This window comes from Hypanus sabinus, chromosome 10 (assembly GCF_030144855.1).
Source record: "Hypanus sabinus isolate sHypSab1 chromosome 10, sHypSab1.hap1, whole genome shotgun sequence".
Taxonomy (NCBI): Eukaryota; Metazoa; Chordata; class Chondrichthyes; order Myliobatiformes; family Dasyatidae; genus Hypanus; species Hypanus sabinus.
This window is the reverse complement of record NC_082715.1, coordinates 104,744,481-104,766,232: the sequence shown is the minus strand read 5'-3', so window position 1 is coordinate 104,766,232 and position 21,752 is coordinate 104,744,481. Positions and strand designations below refer to the sequence as shown.

General features: G+C 44.5%; 1 protein-coding gene across 2 annotated transcripts in view; it reads left to right on the top strand.

The window, feature by feature from the left end:
- ahi1 (Abelson helper integration site 1) overlaps positions 1 to 21,752 on the top strand; it is a 191,103-nt gene that overhangs the window by 73,801 nt on the left and 95,550 nt on the right. For both annotated transcript variants that reach the window (XM_059982486.1, XM_059982485.1), the window contains exons 18-20: positions 1,596 to 1,801; positions 8,254 to 8,305; positions 9,390 to 9,466. In XM_059982486.1, the coding sequence (XP_059838469.1) occupies positions 1,596 to 1,801; positions 8,254 to 8,305; positions 9,390 to 9,466 (335 nt within the window). The remainder of the gene's footprint in view (positions 1 to 1,595; positions 1,802 to 8,253; positions 8,306 to 9,389; positions 9,467 to 21,752) is intronic.

Below are 21,752 nucleotides of genomic sequence, written 5' to 3'. Positions count from 1 at the left end.
AACACAATGCTCTAACTGAGGTCTTACTGGAGTATTACAGAGCTGCAGTATTACTTTATGACTCTTGAAGTCAATCCCAACTAATGAAGGCCAATACACCATACACCACCTTAATCACCTTGTCAACTGTGTGGCAACTTTGAGGGATCTATGGACATAGGTCCCAAGATTCCTCTGTTTCTAAAATCTTGTCATTAACCTTGTACTCGGCTTTCAAGTTCAACCTTCACACTTTTCCGGGTTGAACTCTATCTGCCACTTCTGAGCCCAGTTCCACACCTGTCAATGTGCCATTTTAACCTACAGAACTGTGCAAAAGTCTTAGGCACATGTATATAGCTAGGGTGTCTAAGATTTTTGCACAGTATGTAACGTGAAGTGGAGAGTGACTTAGTAAATCTGGCAAAGGATGTTGGGAGTGTAGGACAGGTGGCAGAGAAGGAGTGCCAGAGGCAGTGGGGAGGGAATGGCCCAGGTGCAGGCACACATATCTCTGAGACACAGGCAAGGTAATTGGACTTCAAACAATTGGTTTGTTGATCATTATAGGATGACTCTGATGCTTTCCACTTCCTCCCTGTCCCTTCCACTTTTCCCATCCATGATTCTTCTCACTGGCCCCTTCCCACTCTCAGTTCATAACAGAGATCCAGATCAGAATCACATTTATTATCACTCACACTTCATGAAATTTGGGGGTTTTTTTTGCGGCAACAGTACAGTGTAATACATAAAATACCCTAGCTATACATATGTGCCTAAGACTTTTTCACAGTACTGTATGACAGCCTTCTACACCCTCCTCAACTCTACCAACCTCTGTGTCACCTGTAAACTTACTAACCCTCCTTTCCACCTTCTCATCTAAATCGTTTATAAAAATCACAAATTGCAGAGGTCCCAGAATAGATCCTTACAGAGAACCTTCAGTCACAGAACTCCAGGCAGAGTATGCTCTAACTGCTACCGCCCTCTGCCTTCTGTGGGCAAGTAATTTCTGTATCCATGCAGCCAGGTTTTCCTGAATACAATACCTACTGACTTTCTGAATGATTCTTCCATGGGGAACCTTGTCAAACGTGTTACTAAGATCCATATGGGCTACATCACTGCTCTACCTTCATCAATTTGGTTTTGTCACTTCCTGAAACAAGTTAGCCAGGCTTGAGGCACAACCTGCCCCTCACAAAGCCATGCTCTTCTCCATTTGTTTGCCCACTACTGATGCCAGTCAGTCGGTTGTTTCCACGGACAAAGCTTGACTACAATGTGACCAGTAACATATCTGTCTGTTGATTAAATCTGCTCGTTAAAGAAATGAAATTTAAAAACACTTTATTGGCTGTACATATTTCGCAGCACTAACCTTCTATGCTACTTTTCAAAACAGGGAACTTGTGAAAACTATTATTGTATTCCATTCAGATTGTTTTGGTAGTAGTGGCAAATGGTATTTGCATTATTGTTTTAATGATTGTTATTTCATAGCTATATATTAAATATAGATCTTTACAATTATTGATACAATGGAACACTAATGTTTAAAGCACCATATAGTATGGTGGTTATATGTAATTCTTAATTTGTTTTTCTAGTTGCTCAGATGGAAGCTGAAAGTTTGAAAAATGTCAGTAGAGCAAATTTAAAATCTACAACTACATCTACACCAAAAGGACCCAAGATTCTTAGCAGCAGTTTTGATGGTGGGACTTCATATGATGCCTCTCTTTCTTCATTTCATCATACATCCAGGATGTCCATGAAAATGCAAAAAGTCAGGGAAAGACTGGATTCTGTTTTGGTATGTACTATTCATTGATTTAGTTGCTTATCAGTAACTATCAAGGTATAATTTTCACAGCTCTTTATAAAGAAAACATGCTCAAAAAATGGACAAAGAGTGTTGGTCCTTCTTAGATTTCAGTACTATCTGTCAGTATACCTAGTGTTTTTATTTTACATCAGACTCATAACTGAGTGAAAGCCTTAGATCAAGTCAAACTGGTAGGAGGGCAACAATGTGGTCACAGTTAAAGGAAGATTTCAGTTTCTGGAGACCAGATGTGAGGAATGGTGATTTCAACCAAGAGATGCAGAATTGATATGATCGCCATATGCGTAGAGTCACAGAGCACTACAACACAGAAACAGGCTTTTTGACTCTTCTAGTCTGTGCCAAACTATTATTATGGCTAATACTATTGATCTGCACCTGGATCATAGCCATCCGTTCCCCTCCCATCCATGTACTTATCCAGATTTCTCTTAAATGTTGAAATTGAACTTACATCCACCACTTCCACTTCGTTCCACAATCTGACGACCCTCTGAGTTAAAATTCACCTTAGTAGCCTAAACATGTTCAAAAATCCATCTCAACTAGTGCTGCTACCTTTTGGATTTAACATTGTGCATACCTTATGATTTCAAAAGGACACAAAATTTAAGTTTAAAAATGAATAATTTCACATATTAAGCAAGTGTATAGCATCTTTAAATTGACATTGCAACCATCTATTGGTGAGTAAACTGCTTTAAAGGTATTGCAATGTTGTAAGGTCAGAACTGCAATTAATGTGCAAGATTTTAAATAAGCAATTTTTCCTGCTTTATTGACGTAGAACCATAGAACATTACAGCACAGAAACAGGCCTTTTAGCGCTTCTTGGCTGTGCCGAACTATTTTTCTGCCTAGTCCCACTGACCTGCACCTGGACCATATCCCTCCATACACCTCTCATCCATGTACCTGTCCAAGTTTTTCTTAAATGTTAAAAGTGAGCCCGCATTTACCACTTCATCTGGCAGCTCATTCCACACTCCCACCACTCTTTGTGTGAAGAAGCCCCATCTAATGTTCCCTTTAAACTTTTCCCCCTTCACCTTTCTTAACCCATGTCCTCTGGTTTTATTCTCCCTGTGCCTCAGTGGAAAAAGCCTGCTTGCATTCACTCTATCTGTACCCATCATAATTTTCTGTACCTCTATCAAGTCTCCCCTCATTCTTCTACGCTCCAGGGAAATGTTTGTAGACAAGTCAGCCACTCAGTTCCAATGAGCATATAAATTTGGCATATATTAAATGCAGGAGGAAAATGAGCAATAAAAACCGGGAATGGAGGAATTTAATGTGAATTTGGATGAAATGCTCTACTTTAGTGGCGGAAGGGACATTGTTGTAAGTTTCTAGTTTTGATGAAAGCATGTGGTGAAGATTTGGTTGTACTAGTAAAACAAGGAATGAGGAATCTTGAAAGAAAATTAATAAATATCCCCATAGAATAAATTTTGTGTTTTTAAAAAAAAAGTGCAAACTAATTAGAAAATGAGTAGCAGAAAGAAGGTTTAACAGAAGTGAAACCAACCAAAACTTGTTTACGATCACATCTGAAGGAAAACATCAACATTTTACAAATACAAATAAGAGATTGAGAGGCCACAGTGCAGCATTGAGGAATTGTGATCATAAGTGGTTGATTGTGCTTGTAAAATAGCTTTGATAACCAGTGCTTGAAGGCTTATCAGCAAGCAAATTTACATAGTAATTGATTGAGTGTGTGTGACATTGGGTATATTTAAGGCAGAGGTTGATAGATTCTTGATTATTCAGGACATTAAGGGATAGGTGTAGAGAAGGCATAAGATTAGGGTTGAAAGCGAAATGGATCAGGCATGATGAAATGGCAGAGCAAAGTCAATAGGCAAAATGGGCCAATTCTGCTTTTGTATCTTATAGTCTGAAAACACTTAAAGTATAAGTCACATAAGAGTCCATTCTCCATTCATTCCACATCCTTTTGTTTTCATTTGTTTTGGTGAGATTTGAATTCATGTTTAATTCAACATTTTTGCTATACAGTCCCATTTAAAATAAGTGGAGTTTCAGATACTTTGTCTGGTCTGACTTGGCACATGTTCTGAATAGTGAGTTTAACAAGTCTAAACTTTACATGAAGTCCAACAATGGAACAAACTGACATGTTCTCAGCCCTCAATCTGTTAGTAAGGAACTTGCAAGGAAGTCACAGACTTTCAGTTTTAGACACCAAATGAGTCAGTTCAAGTTGGAACTGCAGGGAAAAGTCAACATAAATAGGCCTTTAAACTTTTTACATGCACAGTGTTATAAGAATTCCAGACCACAGCTTAAAAATGATTATTCAGTTAATGGGATTGTTTTATAAATGGAATAAGCAAGAAAGTTCATGGATAAGTATTCATATAAAACTCATTTAAAAGATTCTTTTTTCTTTTTCAATCTTTTTATTAAATTTCATATATATATAAAAAAACATAGCATGATAATGAATAGATTACAAATTCAATAAACTTGAAATTACATTAGTAATAGGATAATAATATCCTATTAAACATCAATCAACAAAAGGTACATTAATCAATCATGTCTATATAAATATATATGAAAAAAAAACAAAAATAATCATCAAAAGAGAAAAAAAAATTGAAAATATATAGAAGAAAATATATATTGAAAAAAAAATACTAAACTAAACTAACATGGGCAGTAATAACAGTTTATAAGTATGTGATAGTGTCAAGAAAAAACTCCGGAACTCCATACCTGAACAAGAATAAGTAGAGAAAAGGATCTGAAAAAGACCAAATTAATTCATATGAAAATATCGAATGAACGGTCCCCAGGTTTCTTCAAATTTAATTGATGAGTCAAAAATAGTGCTTCTAATTTTTTCCAAACTCAGATAGGAAATAGTTTGAGAGAACCACTGAGATGTGGTAGGAGGATTTACTTCTTTCCAGTTTTGTAATATAGACCTTCTGGCAATTAATGTTACAAAAACAATCATTCGTCTGATTGAAGGGGGAAACTGATTACCATCTTCATTTGGCATACCGAAAATTGCAGTAATAAAATGAGGTTGTAAATCGATATTCCATACTGAGGAAATGACATCAAAAATGTCCTTCCAATAGTTATGTAAAGTGGGACATGACCAAAACATGTGGGTCAATGAAGCCACTTCTAAGTGACATCTGTCACATTGAGGATTGATATGCGAGTAGAATCGAGCAAGCTTATCTTTAGACATATAAGCTCTATGTACAATTTTAAATTGTATTAAAGCATGTTTAGCACAAATAGAAGAGGAATTAACCATTTGTAAAATTTTTTCCCATTTATCTGTTGATATATTATATCGAAGTTCTTTTTCCCATTCTTGTTTAATTCTATCCGATATTTCTGGTTGTATCTTCATAATCATGTTATAAATAAAAGCTACTAATCCCTTCTGGCAGGGATTAAAGGTAAAAATCAAATCTGAAAAATCCAATGGCTTAAAAGATTTAAATAAAAATATCAGGAAGTTGGGTATTATGAAAAGTGTAATTATTGCAAAATATGAGTACAAGAGAGATTTAGAATTCGATGTGTGTTTTAGGTTTTCATTTTTACTGTGCTAAATTAGAACCAGTGTGTTCTTCAGCTGTTTAATTATTTCACCAGAAGCACTGTTATGTAGTAAGCAGAATTGTTTAGTTATTCAAGACCAACATTATTACTGAAAAGAAGGCCATCTATATTTTTAATAGTATTTGCTGTTTTTGAAGCTCATGAAAGACAGGTGTTCCCAATTTGTGAAGTCTTTGCCCAGGTGCATTCACCCTGTGGGTGGAAGCAAGGGAATCCAGCCAAGATGAACTACTTTCCATAAAAAAAATACATTACATTTTCAATGGAAGCAGTTGTTAAGAAGACTTTAGGGGCAACAAGATGGTGAATTACCGTGTGCTGATGCTATTAACGGAAATATCTGTGGATGGTGCACCTGTTTTGTGTGTGGAGGTGAGGGGGTGTCAATTGACAGGGATCATTAAGGTTTATTCAACCCAATCCAGTCTTGGAATATTGTCACATCGAGAAAATTGAGTACCTATGATAGTTAGAAATTTATATTTAGATTACAATTGTTTTAATGTGCAAATTGTAATACATTTATTATACTTTTATAAAAAATGGTGATTTAGAATGTTGCTTTGAAATTTTTAACTCCTTTGTGCATCCAATATTTTAAATTTATAATTTTGTTTAGCACTTACTGCTAGCATGGCATATAAAGTACAATGTAGATTTCTCTTTCAATCAATCATTTTTGCCCCTTCTCTCAGGAACTTGGCCAAAAAATTGCAACTTTATTGACCAGCAGTAATAAATGAGTTTGTCCCATTTATTGGATTCCAGTTTCGCTGTGTTTGCTTTTCATCAGAGGAATGCTATATTTCAACCTCAATTCATTTGTTTATCTTAGTCCCTCTGCAGATGAAGGCATTTATGCCTCATGTCTTTGCACTAATAAATTAAATGATATCAGTTGTACTAATAAATTAAATGATATCAGTTGCACTAATAAATTAAATGATATCAGTTGTGTAAATTCATTTGTTTATCTTAGTCCCTCTGCTGATGAAGGCATTTATGCCTCATGTCTTTGCACTAATAAACTCCTTACTCATTCAGTTGCCATTCAGTCTTTCAAATGATATCAGTTGTGTAAGGTCTGCTGAGTGCATTTTTGAGTTTGGGCATTCTCCACCCAGAGTACATGAAATTACTTTGATTTCAGCACAACTCCCTCCAAATGGGTGTTCAGCATGGAAGGGTTCTGCTGTTTAAGTACAGTGAGAATATTCTCTTGGCCCATTTGGACTTAGGACGTGACATCCTGGAGTCCAAGCTAAACTTTACAAACTGCTCCAGAGAAAGACATATAGATTATTGAGGGAAGTAGAAGTTGGCTGGCAGTTCCGAACATGGTTATCCAACTGTTCCTTGTTTTCACGATCAACTTGTCTTGCATCCCCTGATTTAACTGAAAACATGGCAGTTTTATAGCATTGCAACACAGTTTCTTGATTTGTACAAATATCAACATCATTTTCTTGTTCCATAATTCTTGCATTTAAATGTGCTCATTTCCTGTTCCCTGACTTGCTTTTGTGTATTTACTTTTATGAATATACAGAACAAAATTTTTGAAATTACTTTTATGGGACTGTTTTCTTGCTGTTTGTTTATATACAATGGATTCTGGTTAATTGGGGCACATTGAGACCGGTACATTTTTGGCCCAATTAAGTTCTGTCCAATTAGCCAAAGTTTCATGAAATAGTTTAAAAAAAAAGACAAACTGTGTTTCACTGAGTAAGAAATTGTGTATTTAAATGAAATGCACAATAAATTGGAACACTACCAATTTTACTACAGTACTGTAAAACTGTATATTAGTTCCAAATGGTTAGCAACAGAAAAAGTCATACAGTATATGCTGAAGTGTTTCTTTTGATTGACTGTAAATTAACAAAATCAGTGAAGACACCTAGTGTAGATAATGGATTGTATTCATTACCTTCCTGCATGAAGAAGTGCCAAAAATCACTGCTTTTTAATTCAGCATCGGTCAGCCTAAATGAATAACATAACATAAAGTGTATGCAACTAATGCTCTTTAAAAATTGATCTTTCAAAGTACTAACAGACACAAAATGTACATGACTGACACAAGTTAGAAGCTGTTACAGTCTCCAAATCTTCATTTTCATTGTAACTTTCAAAATGATTGTTGATACCTTCAAATTATTCATAATTCCTCACTTGCTGAAATTGTGATATAGTTTCATTTTCATTCCTTTTCATCACTAGGCCTGAATGCTTAAAACCGCAGTGAGCAAAACAGTTCTGAATTGTCTTACTCGCCAAGTATCAGTGACTGAAATCAATGTTTTTTGAACACAAATATGTGCAATTGACATTAGTTAGAATCTGTTCAGCAGAAATCAGTTAAATGACATAGTATCCCAAATAAATGAAGGAGGTCTTGGCTTTTTCTCAATTAGTTTTTTTTTTCTTTATGTGTTGTCCAAAATTAGTAGCTGCCCCAATAGATTGATCGTCCAAATAACCAGACCCCACTGTATAGGTTTTCTTCCTAATTCAGTAATATTTGAGGCAACAGGTTTTATAGTATATTTTTTTCCAATTCAGTGTATTATTTCATTGTAATATACTTTGTAGAGATAATATTTACCTACTTTGGTAATTTCATGATAAAATGTTGAGATAATTGTATAAAACTGGTAAAGAAAACTGAACAGCCTCCTTTTCTTAATGTGTGAAAAGCTCAAACTAGGTGCAGCACTGTCAAAGTTAACAAATAAATATGGTTGTCTAATGTTAAATTGTTCAAAATATTGATATCTGAACCTCATTTATTGTAGGACTCAGTACAACAAAGTACCTCAGAAATGGACCACTATCTAGTTCAACAAGGTATGTATGTGTTCAAGTGCAGGAACTAACTTGTTATTGCCTGCATTTCCAGTTTTATTTCAGCCTTTCGGTTTTTGTCATAGCTTTCCTTAGTTATTAGATTCCAGTGACATTATATTTCTATTGGAACTGAAGTACCAGTTTGTCTGACAGTGGGACTGGACAAGTGTGTGGAGATATGCAATCAATCTTTTGTGTCTGTTTAACAGAAGTAAACATTCAAAGAGGCATGGAGCATTGCAGTGATAAAATTATTGGACTGGTGACAAGCCTCAAATAACAACCGAGGGACCCCAGTTCAAACCCACAGTAATTATAATAATGATTTGATAATCTAATAAGCACAAGGAATCAAATGTTAGCAATAGCAGCCCTATTCTCAGTGGATTGCTTTGAAAACCAACCTGGTCGCTCAATAGAACATATCTGTTATCCTTGCATAGATTGGCCTATGTGCAATTTCATATCTGTAACAATAGAGATGATACTCTGATGTCCTCCCAATTTACATGCCAGCCTCTTGGCCCAGGGATATGGCATGCCATTTGGGAAGGCAAAATGATGTTTTGCCAGTGATGCCCACATTCTAAAAAAAATGAACAAATAAAGCTATATAAAGCTAATAAGAGCATAGCTTATTTGATATAAATGAAGTCCAGAGGGAAGAAATTGGTTCAGAAAAGTTTTTATATTTTGTTGGAAAATGATTGAATGAAGCTAATTATTTTAAAAATTAATTTTAGAAGAAAAATAAAGGAGTTAGTTACTAAGAAGAAGGCAACAAATTGGTAAAAGGAAATTGGTATTCAGAAAAATTATTCGAAGTTTTTAATTTAAAATTGTTTGTTCTGCAGTAATGAATAATGATTATAAAAGCCAAATATCAACATGGTTCGTTTGAGCTGTGCCCCATCTCTATGTTGTGATTTGTATGTAACTGACTTTAATTATTATGATGTTTTAATAGAAAGTTGCTATGTATTGCACTTTGTTACACGTTGATCTAAGTTTACATTTGCAAAAAGTTCCAAAATATATTTATGTTCAGCTTTGATAGAGTTAAGTTTCTATTTTTATCCATTAGATTTGGCTCCCATGATGTCCTTGGATATGAAGCAGGATTCCAATTTTAGTTCAACAGGGAATACCTATCTTAATAGTGTAAGTATTGATGACACTTATTGCCAAGATGTTAAAATACTACACTTTTAATAGAAAATACCTCACAATAAATTCAACTTGTACTTCTCATTTTGCATCAGGCTGGGTGGAGATATTTCTTAAGATTTAGTATTTGTTTTTTATAAGGTATGATAATTTTTGAATTAATGCTTTTCAAGTATCAACAGCTTATGCAATAGCATTCAGTTAATTTTTAACTCTATCCAGTATACCTTTAAATCCACAACATAAAATATCATATTGTAGCGGTGTGCTACACGCAGCGCTAAAAGTACAACACGGAGTCGGTAACTGCAGTCGAAGGAAAGACTTTATTCGAAATCCCCAGCCTCACTTTTAAGCCTCCCTCAACCTGCCCCCCGTGGCGCAGAGGCTCCAAAGCTCTGTGCTCGCAAATCCCCGCAGGCTATCTCCCTCAGCCGGAATGCTGGCTAATTGTGAGCCGGTTCGAATGTGCCAGGAAATGGGTCGCCACATAACCCCCCCCCCCAGAACCGGCGATACACCCCCCAATGTCCACAGTCTGGGCCGGAACCTGCTTGGGAGGTCGGCCTCTGCGCCGAGGTGCCGGAAACTCGACCGGTTGCGCCAGGTCCATGTGGGCCGGTTTGAGTCAGTCCACCGTGAAAACCTCCTCTTTCCCCCCAACGTCCAGCACGAACGTGGACCCGTTGTTCCGGAGCACCGTAAACGGCCCCTCGTAGGGCCGTTGCAGCGGTGGCCGATGCCCGCCCCTTCGTACAAACACAAACTTACAGTTCTGCAGGTCTTTGGGTGCGCAGGTTGGGTTCCGCCCGTGCTGCAAAGTGGGTATGGGGGCCAGGTTACCGAGCTTCTCGCGTAGTCTGCCCAGGACTGCTGCGGGATCTTCCTCTTGCCCCCGTGGGGCTGGTAGGAACTCCCCGGGGACGACCAGGGGCGCGCCGTATACCAACTCGGCCGACAAGACGTGCATGTCGTGTTTGGGTGCTGTGCGGATGCCGAGTAGGACCCAGGAAAGCTCGTCCGCCCAGTTGGCTCCTCGCAGGCGGGCCATGAGGGCCGACTTCAGGTGACGGTGGAAACGCTCCACTAGCCTGTTCGGCTGTGGGTGGTAGGCAGTTGTGTGGTGCAGCTGAGTCCCCAAAAGGCTGGCCATAGCTGACCACAGGCTGGAGGTGAACTGGGCGCCTCTGTCGGAGGTAATGTGGGCCGGTACACCAAAGCGAGATATCCAGGTGGTGATCAGGGCTCGGGCGCAAGATTCGGAGGTGGTGTCGGTGAGCGGGACCGCCTCTGGCCATCTTGTGAACCGGTCCACAATAGTCAGGAGGTGCCGCGCTCCGCGGGACACCGGCAGGGGGCCCACGATATCCACATGAATGTGGTCGAAACGCCGGTGGGTGGGGTGGAACTGCTGCGGCAGAGCTTTGGTGTGCCGCTGCACCTTGGCCATCTGGCAGTGCATGCACGTTTTGGCCCATTCGCTGACCTGTTTGCGGAGTCCGTGCCAAATGAACCTGCTGGAAACCATCCGGACAGTTGTCCGGATGGAAGGATGCGCCAAGTTATGAATGGAGTCGAAAACACGGTGCCGCCAGGCTGTCGGGACGACGGGACGGGGCTGGCCGGTGGCGACGTCACAGAGTAGGGTCCTCTCACCTGGGCCTATGGGGAGGTCCTGGAGTTGCAAACCGAAGACTGCGGTTCTGTACTTTGGAATCTCCTCATCTGCCTGCTGCGCCTCTGCCAGTGCCTCAAAGTCTACCCCTTGGGAAAGGGCATAAATGGTAGGGTGAGAGAGCGCATCCGCCACGACATTGTCCTTACCCGAGACGTGCCGGACATCCGTCGTGTATTCAGAGATGTAGGACAGGTGGCGTTGCTGGCGGGACGACCAGGGGTCGGACGCTTTCGTAAACGCAAAGGTAAGCGGTTTGTGGTCCGTGAACGCGGTGAAGGGCCGACCTTCTAGGAAGTACCTGAAATGCCGGATTGCCAGGTAGAGCACCAACAGTTCCCGGTCGAAAGCACTGTATTTGAGCTCGGGTGGCCGCAGGTGTTTGCTGAAAAATGCCAGGGGTTGCCAGCAACCTGCGATGAGTTGCTCCAGTACCCCACTGACTGCTGTGTTAGAGGCGTCCACTGTGAGGGCGGCAGGGACGTCCATTCTGGGGTGCACTAGCATCGCGGTGTTCGCCAAAGCTTCCTTCGTTTGAATGAAAGCGGCGGCGGACTCCTCGTCCCAGGTAATGTCCTTGCCCGGACCGGACAGCAGGGCGAACGGGGGCGCATGATCCGGGCAGCTGAAGGGAGGAAGCGGTGGTAGAAATTGACCATACCTAAGAATTCCTGAAGACCTTTGACCGTGGTGGGTCGGGGGAAATGGCGGACCACATCTACCTTAGCAGGCAGAGGGGTTGCCCCGTCTTTAGTAATCCTGTGGCCCAGGAAGTCAATGGTGTCGAGCCCGAACTGGCACTTGGCGGGGTTGATCAGTCGGGTGCAGAGTTGACGAAGGTGGGACAAATGCTCCTGACGACTGCTGCTCGTCCAAATAGATAAACGCGAAGTCCAGGTCCCGTCCCACCGCGTCCATTAACCGCTGGAACGTCTGTGCGGCATTCTTCAAGCCAAACGGCATGCGAAGGAACTCGAAAAGGCCAAACGGGGTGATGAGAGCCGTTTTGGGGACATCGTCGGGATGCATCGGGATCTGATGGTACCCTCGGACGAGGTCTGCCTTGGAGAAGATCCGCGCGCCGTGCAGGTTTGCTGCAAAGTCCTGAATGTGCGGCACAGGGTAGCGGTCCGGTGCGGTAGCCTCGTTCAGCCTGCGGTAGTCGCCGCATGGTCTCCAGCCCCCTGTCACTTTAGGCACCATGTGCAGGGGGGAGGCCCATGGGCTGTCGGACCAGTCTCTTCCTGGGCAGGTCGACCAATAGGCTGTGAGCCCGCAAAAAATCCGCATCCAGGAGCGGTTGGGCTACGACGGCCAGTGTGAAGTCCCACGTGAACTGGCTGGAGCCGAACTGTAGCTGCACCTGACGGGTGCCATAGGTCCTTACTGTGCTGCTGTTTGCGGCCCTCAGGGGGGGACCCGGTGCCCTGCTGCAGGTGTCGTAACTCGTCAGAGGTAAAACGCTAACCTCAGCACCGGTGTCAACCAAAAAGCGGCGTCCTGAACGCTTGTCCCACACATACAGGAGGCTATCTCGATGGCCAGCCGCTGTAGCCATCAGTGGCGGCTAGCCCTGGCGTTTCCCGGGAACTTGCAGAGCGGGCGACAATGGCGGGTTTCTGCGCCCTTCCGCTGGTGGTAGAAGCACCATTGTTCGTTGGGCCCCCCACCCCTGCCCCTGAGGTTAGCGGGCTCTGCGGCCGGGCCTGGACTGGTTGGCTGCTGGGAGCGGGGCTGGGTGATCTGTGCGATGGACGCCCCACTCACCTTTTTGGCGTTCCATAGCAAGTCCGCCCGGGCTGCCACCTTCCGGGGGTCACTGAAATCCGCGTCGGACAGCAGCAGGCGTATGTCCTCGGGCAGCTGCTCCAGGAATGCCTGCTCAAACATGAGTCAGGGTGTGTGTCCGTCGGCCAGAGACAACATCTCATTCATTAAAGCTGATGGAGGTCTGTCTCCCAAGCCATCCAAGTGCAGTAAACGGGCAGCCCGCTCACGCCGTGAGAGTCCAAAAGTCCTAAGGAGCAGGGCTTTGAATTCTGTGTACTTGCCATCTGCCGGGGGCGACTGTACGAACTCCGCGACTTGGGCCGCTGTGTCCTAGTCGAGGGAGCTCACCAAATAGTAGTAGCGGGTGTTTTCGGAGGCAATCTGCCGAACGTGGAATTGGGCTTCAGCTTGCTGAAACCACAGGTGAGGACACCGTGTCCAGAAACCTGGCAGTTTCAATGAAACCGCATGAACAGAGGCAGCGTCGGTCATCTCTGGTCCAAAACTCGTTTGGACCGTCGGGGTCACCAATTGTAGCGGTGTGCTACACGCAGCGCTAAAAGTACGACGCAGAGTCGGTAACTGCAGTCGAAGGAAAAACTTTATTCGAAATCCCCAGCCTCACTTTTAAGCCTCCCTCAACCTGCCCCCCGTGGCGCAGAGGCTCCAAAGCTCTGTGCTCACAAATCCCCACAGGCTATCTCCCTCAGCCGGAATGCTGGCTAATTGTGAGCGGGTTCGGATGTGCCAGGAAATGGGTCGCCACAATATCCATGAATTGATAGTTTAGGCATTAATGGGAGAAGGAAGCTTTGTGAATCACATCATCCTCAAAAATGGCAAAGATCAGTAGGGCCACCATCTTGAATTAGGATTGCTACTGTAAACGGTTCTTGGCCTCATCCTGAGGTTCCTATCAACATATACGGAAGTCTTCAGACAATTCAATTCACTCCATATTACTTTAAAAAACAGCCCTGATCACATTCTAGTAATAGTGCTGAGGACTAGAGCTGCAGAATTTTATGTCTCACTCTGGTACAGAAGTAAAACAGTGGAAAATTTTTCACACATGTCCTTTGTCCAAAGAAGAACTGATCAAACCACTTTGTTTGTTTAATTTATGTGATAAAAGGAATGATCAAATCATTCTAGCACAACCACTTCACCCAGATTTCATTATCGATTTGAAGTTCAATCGTGAAGGGATCTGAAATTCAAAACTAAATTTAGACATTGGTGCAGCAATTCAAATAAAATTAGTAGCAAGGTAAGGAAGTTAATCTGAAACCAGTGGAGATTGTGAGAAAATACTGTAATGGTTAGTCATACTTGCTAAAAAGACAGTTGTACTTTTTAGTATAACATATCTTTTTTACTGTACCTGTAAAAAGTATTCACCCCCCCCCACCAAGAAGTTTTCATGTTTTATTGTTTTACAACATTGAATCACAGTAGATTTAATTTGGCTTTTTTGACACCTATCAAAAGAAAAAGACTCTTTGGTGTCAAAGTGAAAACAGACCTCTTCAAAGTGATCTAAATTAATTACAAATATAAAACACAAAATAATTAATTGCATAAGTATTTATCCCTTTTTAAAATGACACATCAAATCATCACTGGTGCAGCCAATTGGTTTTGGAAGTCAGGTGAATGGCAATCTGTTTTTGGAGACCTGTGTGCATTCAAGGTGTTTCAATTGATTGTAGTAAAAATCCATCTGTATCTGGAAGGCAAAACTGCCAGTGAGTCAGTATCCTGGCAAAAACTACACCATAAAGACAAAAGAACACTCCAAGCAACTCCACAAAAAGGTTATTGAAAAGCACAAGTCAGGAGATACACTGAAATTTCCAAGTCATTGGATATCTCTTTGAGTAAGGTTAAGTCAATCATCAAGAAATGGAAAGAATATGGTACAGCTGTTAATCTGCTTAGACCAGGCTGTCCTCAAAAACTGAGTGTGTAAGAAGGTGACTGGTGAGGGAGGCCATCAAAAGATCTATGACAACTCTGGTGGAGTTACAGGCTTCAGTGGCTGAGATGGGAGAGACTATGAATACAACAACTGTTGCCTGGGTGTTTTGCCAGTTGCAGCTTTACAGGAGAGTACCAAAGAGAAAGCCACTGTTGAAAAAAAAAGTCTCATGAAATCTTGGCTAGAGTTTGCCAGAAGGCATGAAGGAGACTCTGAAGTCAGCTGGAAGAAGGTTCTATAGTCTGATGAAACCAAAAGTGAGCTTTTTGGCCGTCAGACTGGACGCTATGTTTGGCATAAGCCAAACACCGTACATCATCAAAAACACACCATCCCTACCATGTTAGTGGCTGCATCATGCTGTGGGAACGTTTCTTTGCAGCAGGCCCCGGAAGGCTTGTGAAGGTAGAGTGCAAAATGGATGCAACAAAATACAAGGAATCCTGGAGGAAAGTCTGATGCAGTCTGCAAGAGAACTGCAACTTGGGAGAAGGTCTGTTTTCCAGCAAGACAAATAGCCCCAAGCATAAAGCCAAAACTACACAGGAATGTCTTAAAAACAGTTAATATCCTGGAGTGGCCAAATCAAGAGTACAGAGCTCAATCCAATTGAGAATTTGTAGCTGGATTTGAAAAGGGTTGTTTACTTACAATCCCCATGCAATCTGCTAGAACTTGAGTAGTTTTGTAAAGAAGAATGGGGAAATATTGCAGTGTCCCGATGTGCAAAGCTGATAGAGACCTATCCACAAAGACTCAAGGCTGTAATTCCTGCCAAAGGGGATCTACCTGAAATAACGGTGAAATATACCCTTGGTCTGTTTGGTAGAAGAAGGAGTGAGAGCGGAAGTGCAGGATGTACATGTGGTCAAAAAAAGTTCATGACATATGTGAGTGATAGGCCTGATTCTGATATGGGTCTCTATTATGGACAGACTGGGAAATGGGCAGAGAGAGGGGAAGAGAGTGGGAAGTGCTAGAGAGACATAAACCAATTGTTTGCAATCAATTACTTGGCCTCCTGTCTCAGAATTGGGTGTGTCTGCATCCATGCCACCTCCCGCCCTGGCACTCTTTCTCTGCTATTGGTCCCTAACCCCTCCCATGGCAGTCCACCCTCACCATTCCCAACAGCCTTTGCTCCTGCTAGATTTACAAACTCACTTTCTGCTCCATGTTGACAAATACAGTACTGTATAAAGGTTTAGACATCCTAGCTATAAATATATGCCTAAGACTTTTGTACAGTATTATAGCAGCAAGAATTAGGCCAACCCATCCCTTAAGGCTACAACACCATACAAGGTGACATTGACTGATCTCATCCTCGATGGCTCTTTCATGCCATTCCTCGTAGCCCGAAATTTCCTGATCTTTCAGAAATATTATTCAACTACAATCTAAATAATGCCAATTATTCGGCCTACATTATACCAGAGACTCACCGTCCTTTTGAGAAGAAATTCCTATGCAATTCAGTTTTAAATGACCATCTCTTGTAAATATTTATCCTTCCAGCAGTGGTAATATCTTTGCATTTACCTTTTCATTCCTCCTTTCAATGCAAACGTTCCTCATTCCTCCAAATTCTACAGGATATACGCAGATCCAGCTCATTCAGCTACTTACAGTGCTCTTATTCCATTGCCTAGTGAATCTCTTTTTGACTGCATTTGATAGAATGGAAAAACATAGATAAAGGAATAAAGTCTTTATAAGAAGCTGGGTAGAGGAACTTTATTTGAAATACTATGAGATTCTGTGTACTTGTAATGGATAGTCAGTATGGCTTTGTGTGTGTAAAATGGTGCCTTACAAATTTGCTCTGAGGTTTTGCAAGAGGTATCCAAGAGGATTGACCAGGGCAGGGTGATAAACATTGTCTGAATGGACCTTGGCAAGGGCTTTTGATAAGGTCCTGCATGGTAGATTGGTCTAGAACTTCAGGTAACATGGGTTCTTGAGCGATACAAAATTAGCTTAGTGGAAGGTTCAGAGGGTGGTACTGACTCAAATTGAAGGCCTGTGCTCAGTAGTGTGCCACTGGGAATGGTCCACTGCAATTTGTATTTATATTAATGATCTAGATGACAACGTTGTTAACATGGTTAGTAAGTTGGCAGATGACAACAAAATTGGTGGTGGTGTGAACAGGGAAGAAGCCTATTTAAAGTTACAACAGGATCTGGATGAAATGGGGAAGTGTGCCAAGGAACAGCAGGTGGAATTTAATTCAGACAATGCAAGGTGTTGCACTTTGGTCAAATAAACCTGAGCAGGACTTGCACAGTAAATGGGAGGGGCCTGGAGAGTGTTACAAACATAGAACAGTACAGCACATTAGAGACCCTTTGACCCATGATTTTATACCAACCTTTTAATCTTCCTGCAAGATCAATGTAATGCTTCCCTCCTGCATAGCCCTTTCATCCATGTGCCTATCTAAGAGTCTTGTAAATGTCCCTAATAAATCTGCCTCCACCACCACACCTGGCAGTGAATTCTGTGTACCCACAATTCTGTTATAAAACCTACCTTTGACATACCCATGTACTTTCCTCCAATCAGTTTAAAATTATGTTGCGGTGACCCACTTTCCAGTGCACTCGAACTGGCTCACAAAATGGCACACGCCGGCAGAAAGGCTGGCCCCAAAAAGGGTACCAGGCCTTCTTCACTAGCAAAGGGAAAAGCCCGCTCGCGGGAAGGGACTGTGAATATGAGCCCCTTACAGCATTCCCGCCCAGGGAGGCCGGAAACGGGAAGGCTTAAAAGCGAGGCCGCGAAGTTTGAATCTATCTTACGCAACTGCAACTCACCGTCTGTGTGTCATTATTCCAGAGCTGTGTGTAGCACACCGCTACAATTGGTGACCCCGACGGCCCAAACAATATTTGGACCGAAGATGAACGACGCCGCATCTGTTCATGCAGTTAAAACTGCCAAGATTCTGGATGCTGCAATCTCACCTATGGTTCCAACAAGGAGAAGCCCAATTCCGCATTCGGCAGATAACCTCGGATTCCACACGTTACTACTAAGTGGTGAGCTCCCTCGACCAGGAGACAGCTGCCCAGGTTGAGGAGTTCATACAGTCACCCCCAGCGGACGGCAAATACACAGCATTCAAAGCCCTGCTTATAAGGACTTTTGGACTTTCATGGCACGAGCGAGCTGCCTGCTTACTGCACCTGGATGGTTTGGGAGACAGGCCACCATCGGCATTAATGAAAGAAATGATGGCCCTTGCTGAAGGACACAAGCCCTGCCTCACGTTTGAGCAGGCGTTCCTAGAGCAGCTGCCCGAGGACATATGCCTGCTGCTGTTCGACGCAGATTTCAGCGACCCCCGGAAGGTGGTGGCCCAGGCAGATGTGCTGTGGAAAGCCAAGAAGGAGAGTGGGGCGTCCGTCGCACAGATCACCAAGCCACACGCCCAACAGCAGACCAGACCAGGCGTGGTAGCAGAGCCCACAAAACCCAGAGGCAGGACTGTGGAGACCAACGAACAACGATGCTTCTACCACCAGAGGTGGGGCACAGAAGCCCGCCGCTGTAGCCTGCCCTCAACTTCCCGGGAAATGCCAGGGCCAGCCGCCGCTGATGGCTACGGCAGCTGGCCATCAGGATAACCTCCTGTATGTCTGGGACAAGCGGTCGGGACGCCGCTTTTTGGTCAACACTCGAGCCGAGATCAGAGTCTTACCTCCGACGAGTTACGACACCCGCAACAGAGAACCAGGACCCATCCTGAGGGCTGCAAATGGCAGCACAATATGGACCTACGGCACCCGTGCGGTGCAGCTACAGTTCGGCTCCAGCCAGTTCACGTGGGACTTCACACTGGCCGCCGTGGCCCAACCACTCCTGGGGGCGGATTTTTTGCGAGCTCACAGCCTGCTGGTCGACCTGCAAGGGAAGAGCCTAGTCCACGCCAAGACTTTTCAAACATTCTCCCTGACTGAAGCCAAGTTGCCAGTTCCACACCTGGACTCCATCACGCTGTCCGACAACGAATTCACCTGAGTCCTGGCGGACTTCCCATCAGTTCTGGCACCGCAGTTCATGGCAGCCATGCCCAGACCCAGAGTATAGCACCATATCCTGACCCGGGGACCACCCCTCCAAGCCTATGCTTGAAAGCTTCCACTGGACAAGCTCTGACTGGCAAAGAAAGAGTTCAAGAGGATGGAGGAATTGGGGATCATATGGTGGTCTGACAGCCCATGGGCCTCCCCCCTGCACATGGTGCCCAAAGCAACAGGGGGCTGGAGACCATGCGGCGACTACTGCAGACTGAATGAGGCTACAACACCGGACCGCTACCCTGTGCTGCACATTCAGGACTTTGCAGCAAACCTGCACGGCGCAAGGATCTTTTCCAAAGTAGACCTCTTCCAGGGATGCCATCAAATCCAGATGCATCCGGACGACATCCCCAAAACAGCTCTCATCACTCCGATCGGCCTTTTCGAATTCCTCCGAATGCCGTTTGGCCTAAAGATTGCCACACAGATGTTCCAGTGGCTCATGGACGCGGTGGGACGTGACCTGAACTTTGCATTCATCTATTTGGATGACATCCTCATAGCCAGCAGTTGCGTCAGGAGCATCTGTTCCACCTCCGTCAACTCTATGCCCGACTGAGTGAATACAGCCTAACAATCAACCTGGCCAAATGCCAGTTCGGACTCGACACCATCGACTTCCTGGGCCACAGGATTACTGAAGACAGGGCAACCCCTGTGCCCGCCAAGGTAGACGTGGTCCGCCACTTCTCCCGACCCAACACACTCAAAGGCCTGCAGGAATTCGTGAGAATGGTGAATTTCTACCACCGCTTCCTCCCCTCAGCAGCCTGAATCATGCGCCCCCTGTTCGCCCTGATGTCGGGTAAGGGCAAGGACATTACCTGGGACAAGGAATCCGCCACTGCTTTCGTTAAAACCAAAGAAGCCTTGGCAAATGCCGCGATGCTGGTGCACCCCAGAACGGACGTCCCTACTGCCCTTACAGTGGACGCATCCAACACGGCAGTCGGTGGAGTGCTGGAACAACTCATCGAGGGTCGCGGGCAACTCCTGACATTCTTCAGCAAACATCTATGACCACCCAAACTCAAATACAGTGCTTTCGACCAGGAGCTGTTGGCACTATACCTGGCAATCTGGCATTTCAGGTGCTTCTTGGAAGGTAGGCCCTTCACCGCATTCACGGACGACAAACTGCTTTCCTTTGTGTTCACGTCGGCGTCCGATCCCTGGTCGTCCCGCCAGCAGCGACAGCTGTCCTACATCTCTGAATACACAACGGACATCCGGCATGTCTCAGGAAAGGACAACGTTGTGGCGGACACACTATCCAGACCTACCATCCAGGCTCTGTCCCAGGGGGTGGACTATGCAGTGCTGGCAGAGGCGCAGCAGACAGACAATGAGATCCCTAGTTACGGAACTGCACTGTCCGGTTTGCAGCTCCAAGACTTCCCCATAGGCCCAGGTGAGAGGACCCTACTGTGTGACGTAGCTACCAGCCAACCTCGCCCCATCGTCCCGGCAGCCTGGCGGTGGCGAGTTTTCAACTCCATTCACAACTTAGCGCACCCCTCCATCAGGACAACCATCTGGATGGTCTCCAACAGGTTCTTTTGGCATGAACAAGCAGGTCAGTGAATGGACCAAAACGTGCATGCAGTGCCAAACAGCCAAGGTGCAGTGGCACACCAAAGCCCTGCCGCAGCAGTTCCACCCCACCCGCCAGCATTTCGACCACATTCATGTGGGTATCGTGAGGCCCCTGCCAGTGTAGCAAGGAGCGTGGCACCTCCTAACTATCATAGACCGGTTCACAAGATGGCCAGAGGCAGTCCTGCTCACCGACACCACCTCCGAATCCTGCGCCCGAGCACTGATTGCAACCTGGGTATCTCGCTTTGGTGTACCGGCCCACATTACCTCCGACAGAGGCACCCAGTTCACCTCCAGCCTGTGGTCAGCTAAGGCCAGCCTTTTGGGAACACCACACAACACAACACAACACCACACAACTGCCTACCACCCACTGGTGACTGGTGGAGCGTTTCCACCATCACCTGAAGTTGGCTCTCATGGCCCACCTGAAATGGCCTAACTGGGCGGATGTACTTCCCTGGGTCCTGCTCGGAATCCACACTGCGCCCAAAGAGGATCTGCACGCCTCGTCGGCCGAGTTGGTGTATGGCACACCCCTGGTCGTCCCAGGAGAGTTCATACCAGCCCCGAGGGAGCAAGAGGAAGAACTCGCTGCAGTCCTGGACAGACTACGTGAGAGGCTCGGTAACCTGGTCCCCATACCCACTTAACAGCATGGACAGAGCCCGACCTGCGAACCCAAAAACCTGCAGCACTGTAAGTTTGTTTTTGTACAACAGGGTAGACATCGGGCACCGCTACAGTGGCCCTATGAGTGGCCGTTTAAGGTGATCAGGAACAATGGGTCCACGTTCGTGCTGGACATTGGGGGGAAAGAGGTGGTTTTCACAGTGGACCGACTCAAACTGGCCCGTGTGGACTTGGCGCAGCTGGTCGGAGCTCAGGCACCGCGGCACAGAGGCAGACCTCCCAAACAGTGGTCGACTCAGACTGTGGACATTGGGGGGTGTATCACTGGGTCGGTGGGGGGGGGGGGTTATGTGGTGACCCACTTTCCAGCGCACTCGATCCAGCTCACAAAGTGGCGCGCGCCGGCAGAGAGGCCGTCCCCAAAAAGGGCACCAGGCCTTCTTCACCAGCAAGGGGAAAAACCCACGTGCGGGAAGGAACTGAATATGTGCCCCCTATAGCATTTCCGCCCGGGGAGGGCGGAAACAGGAAGGC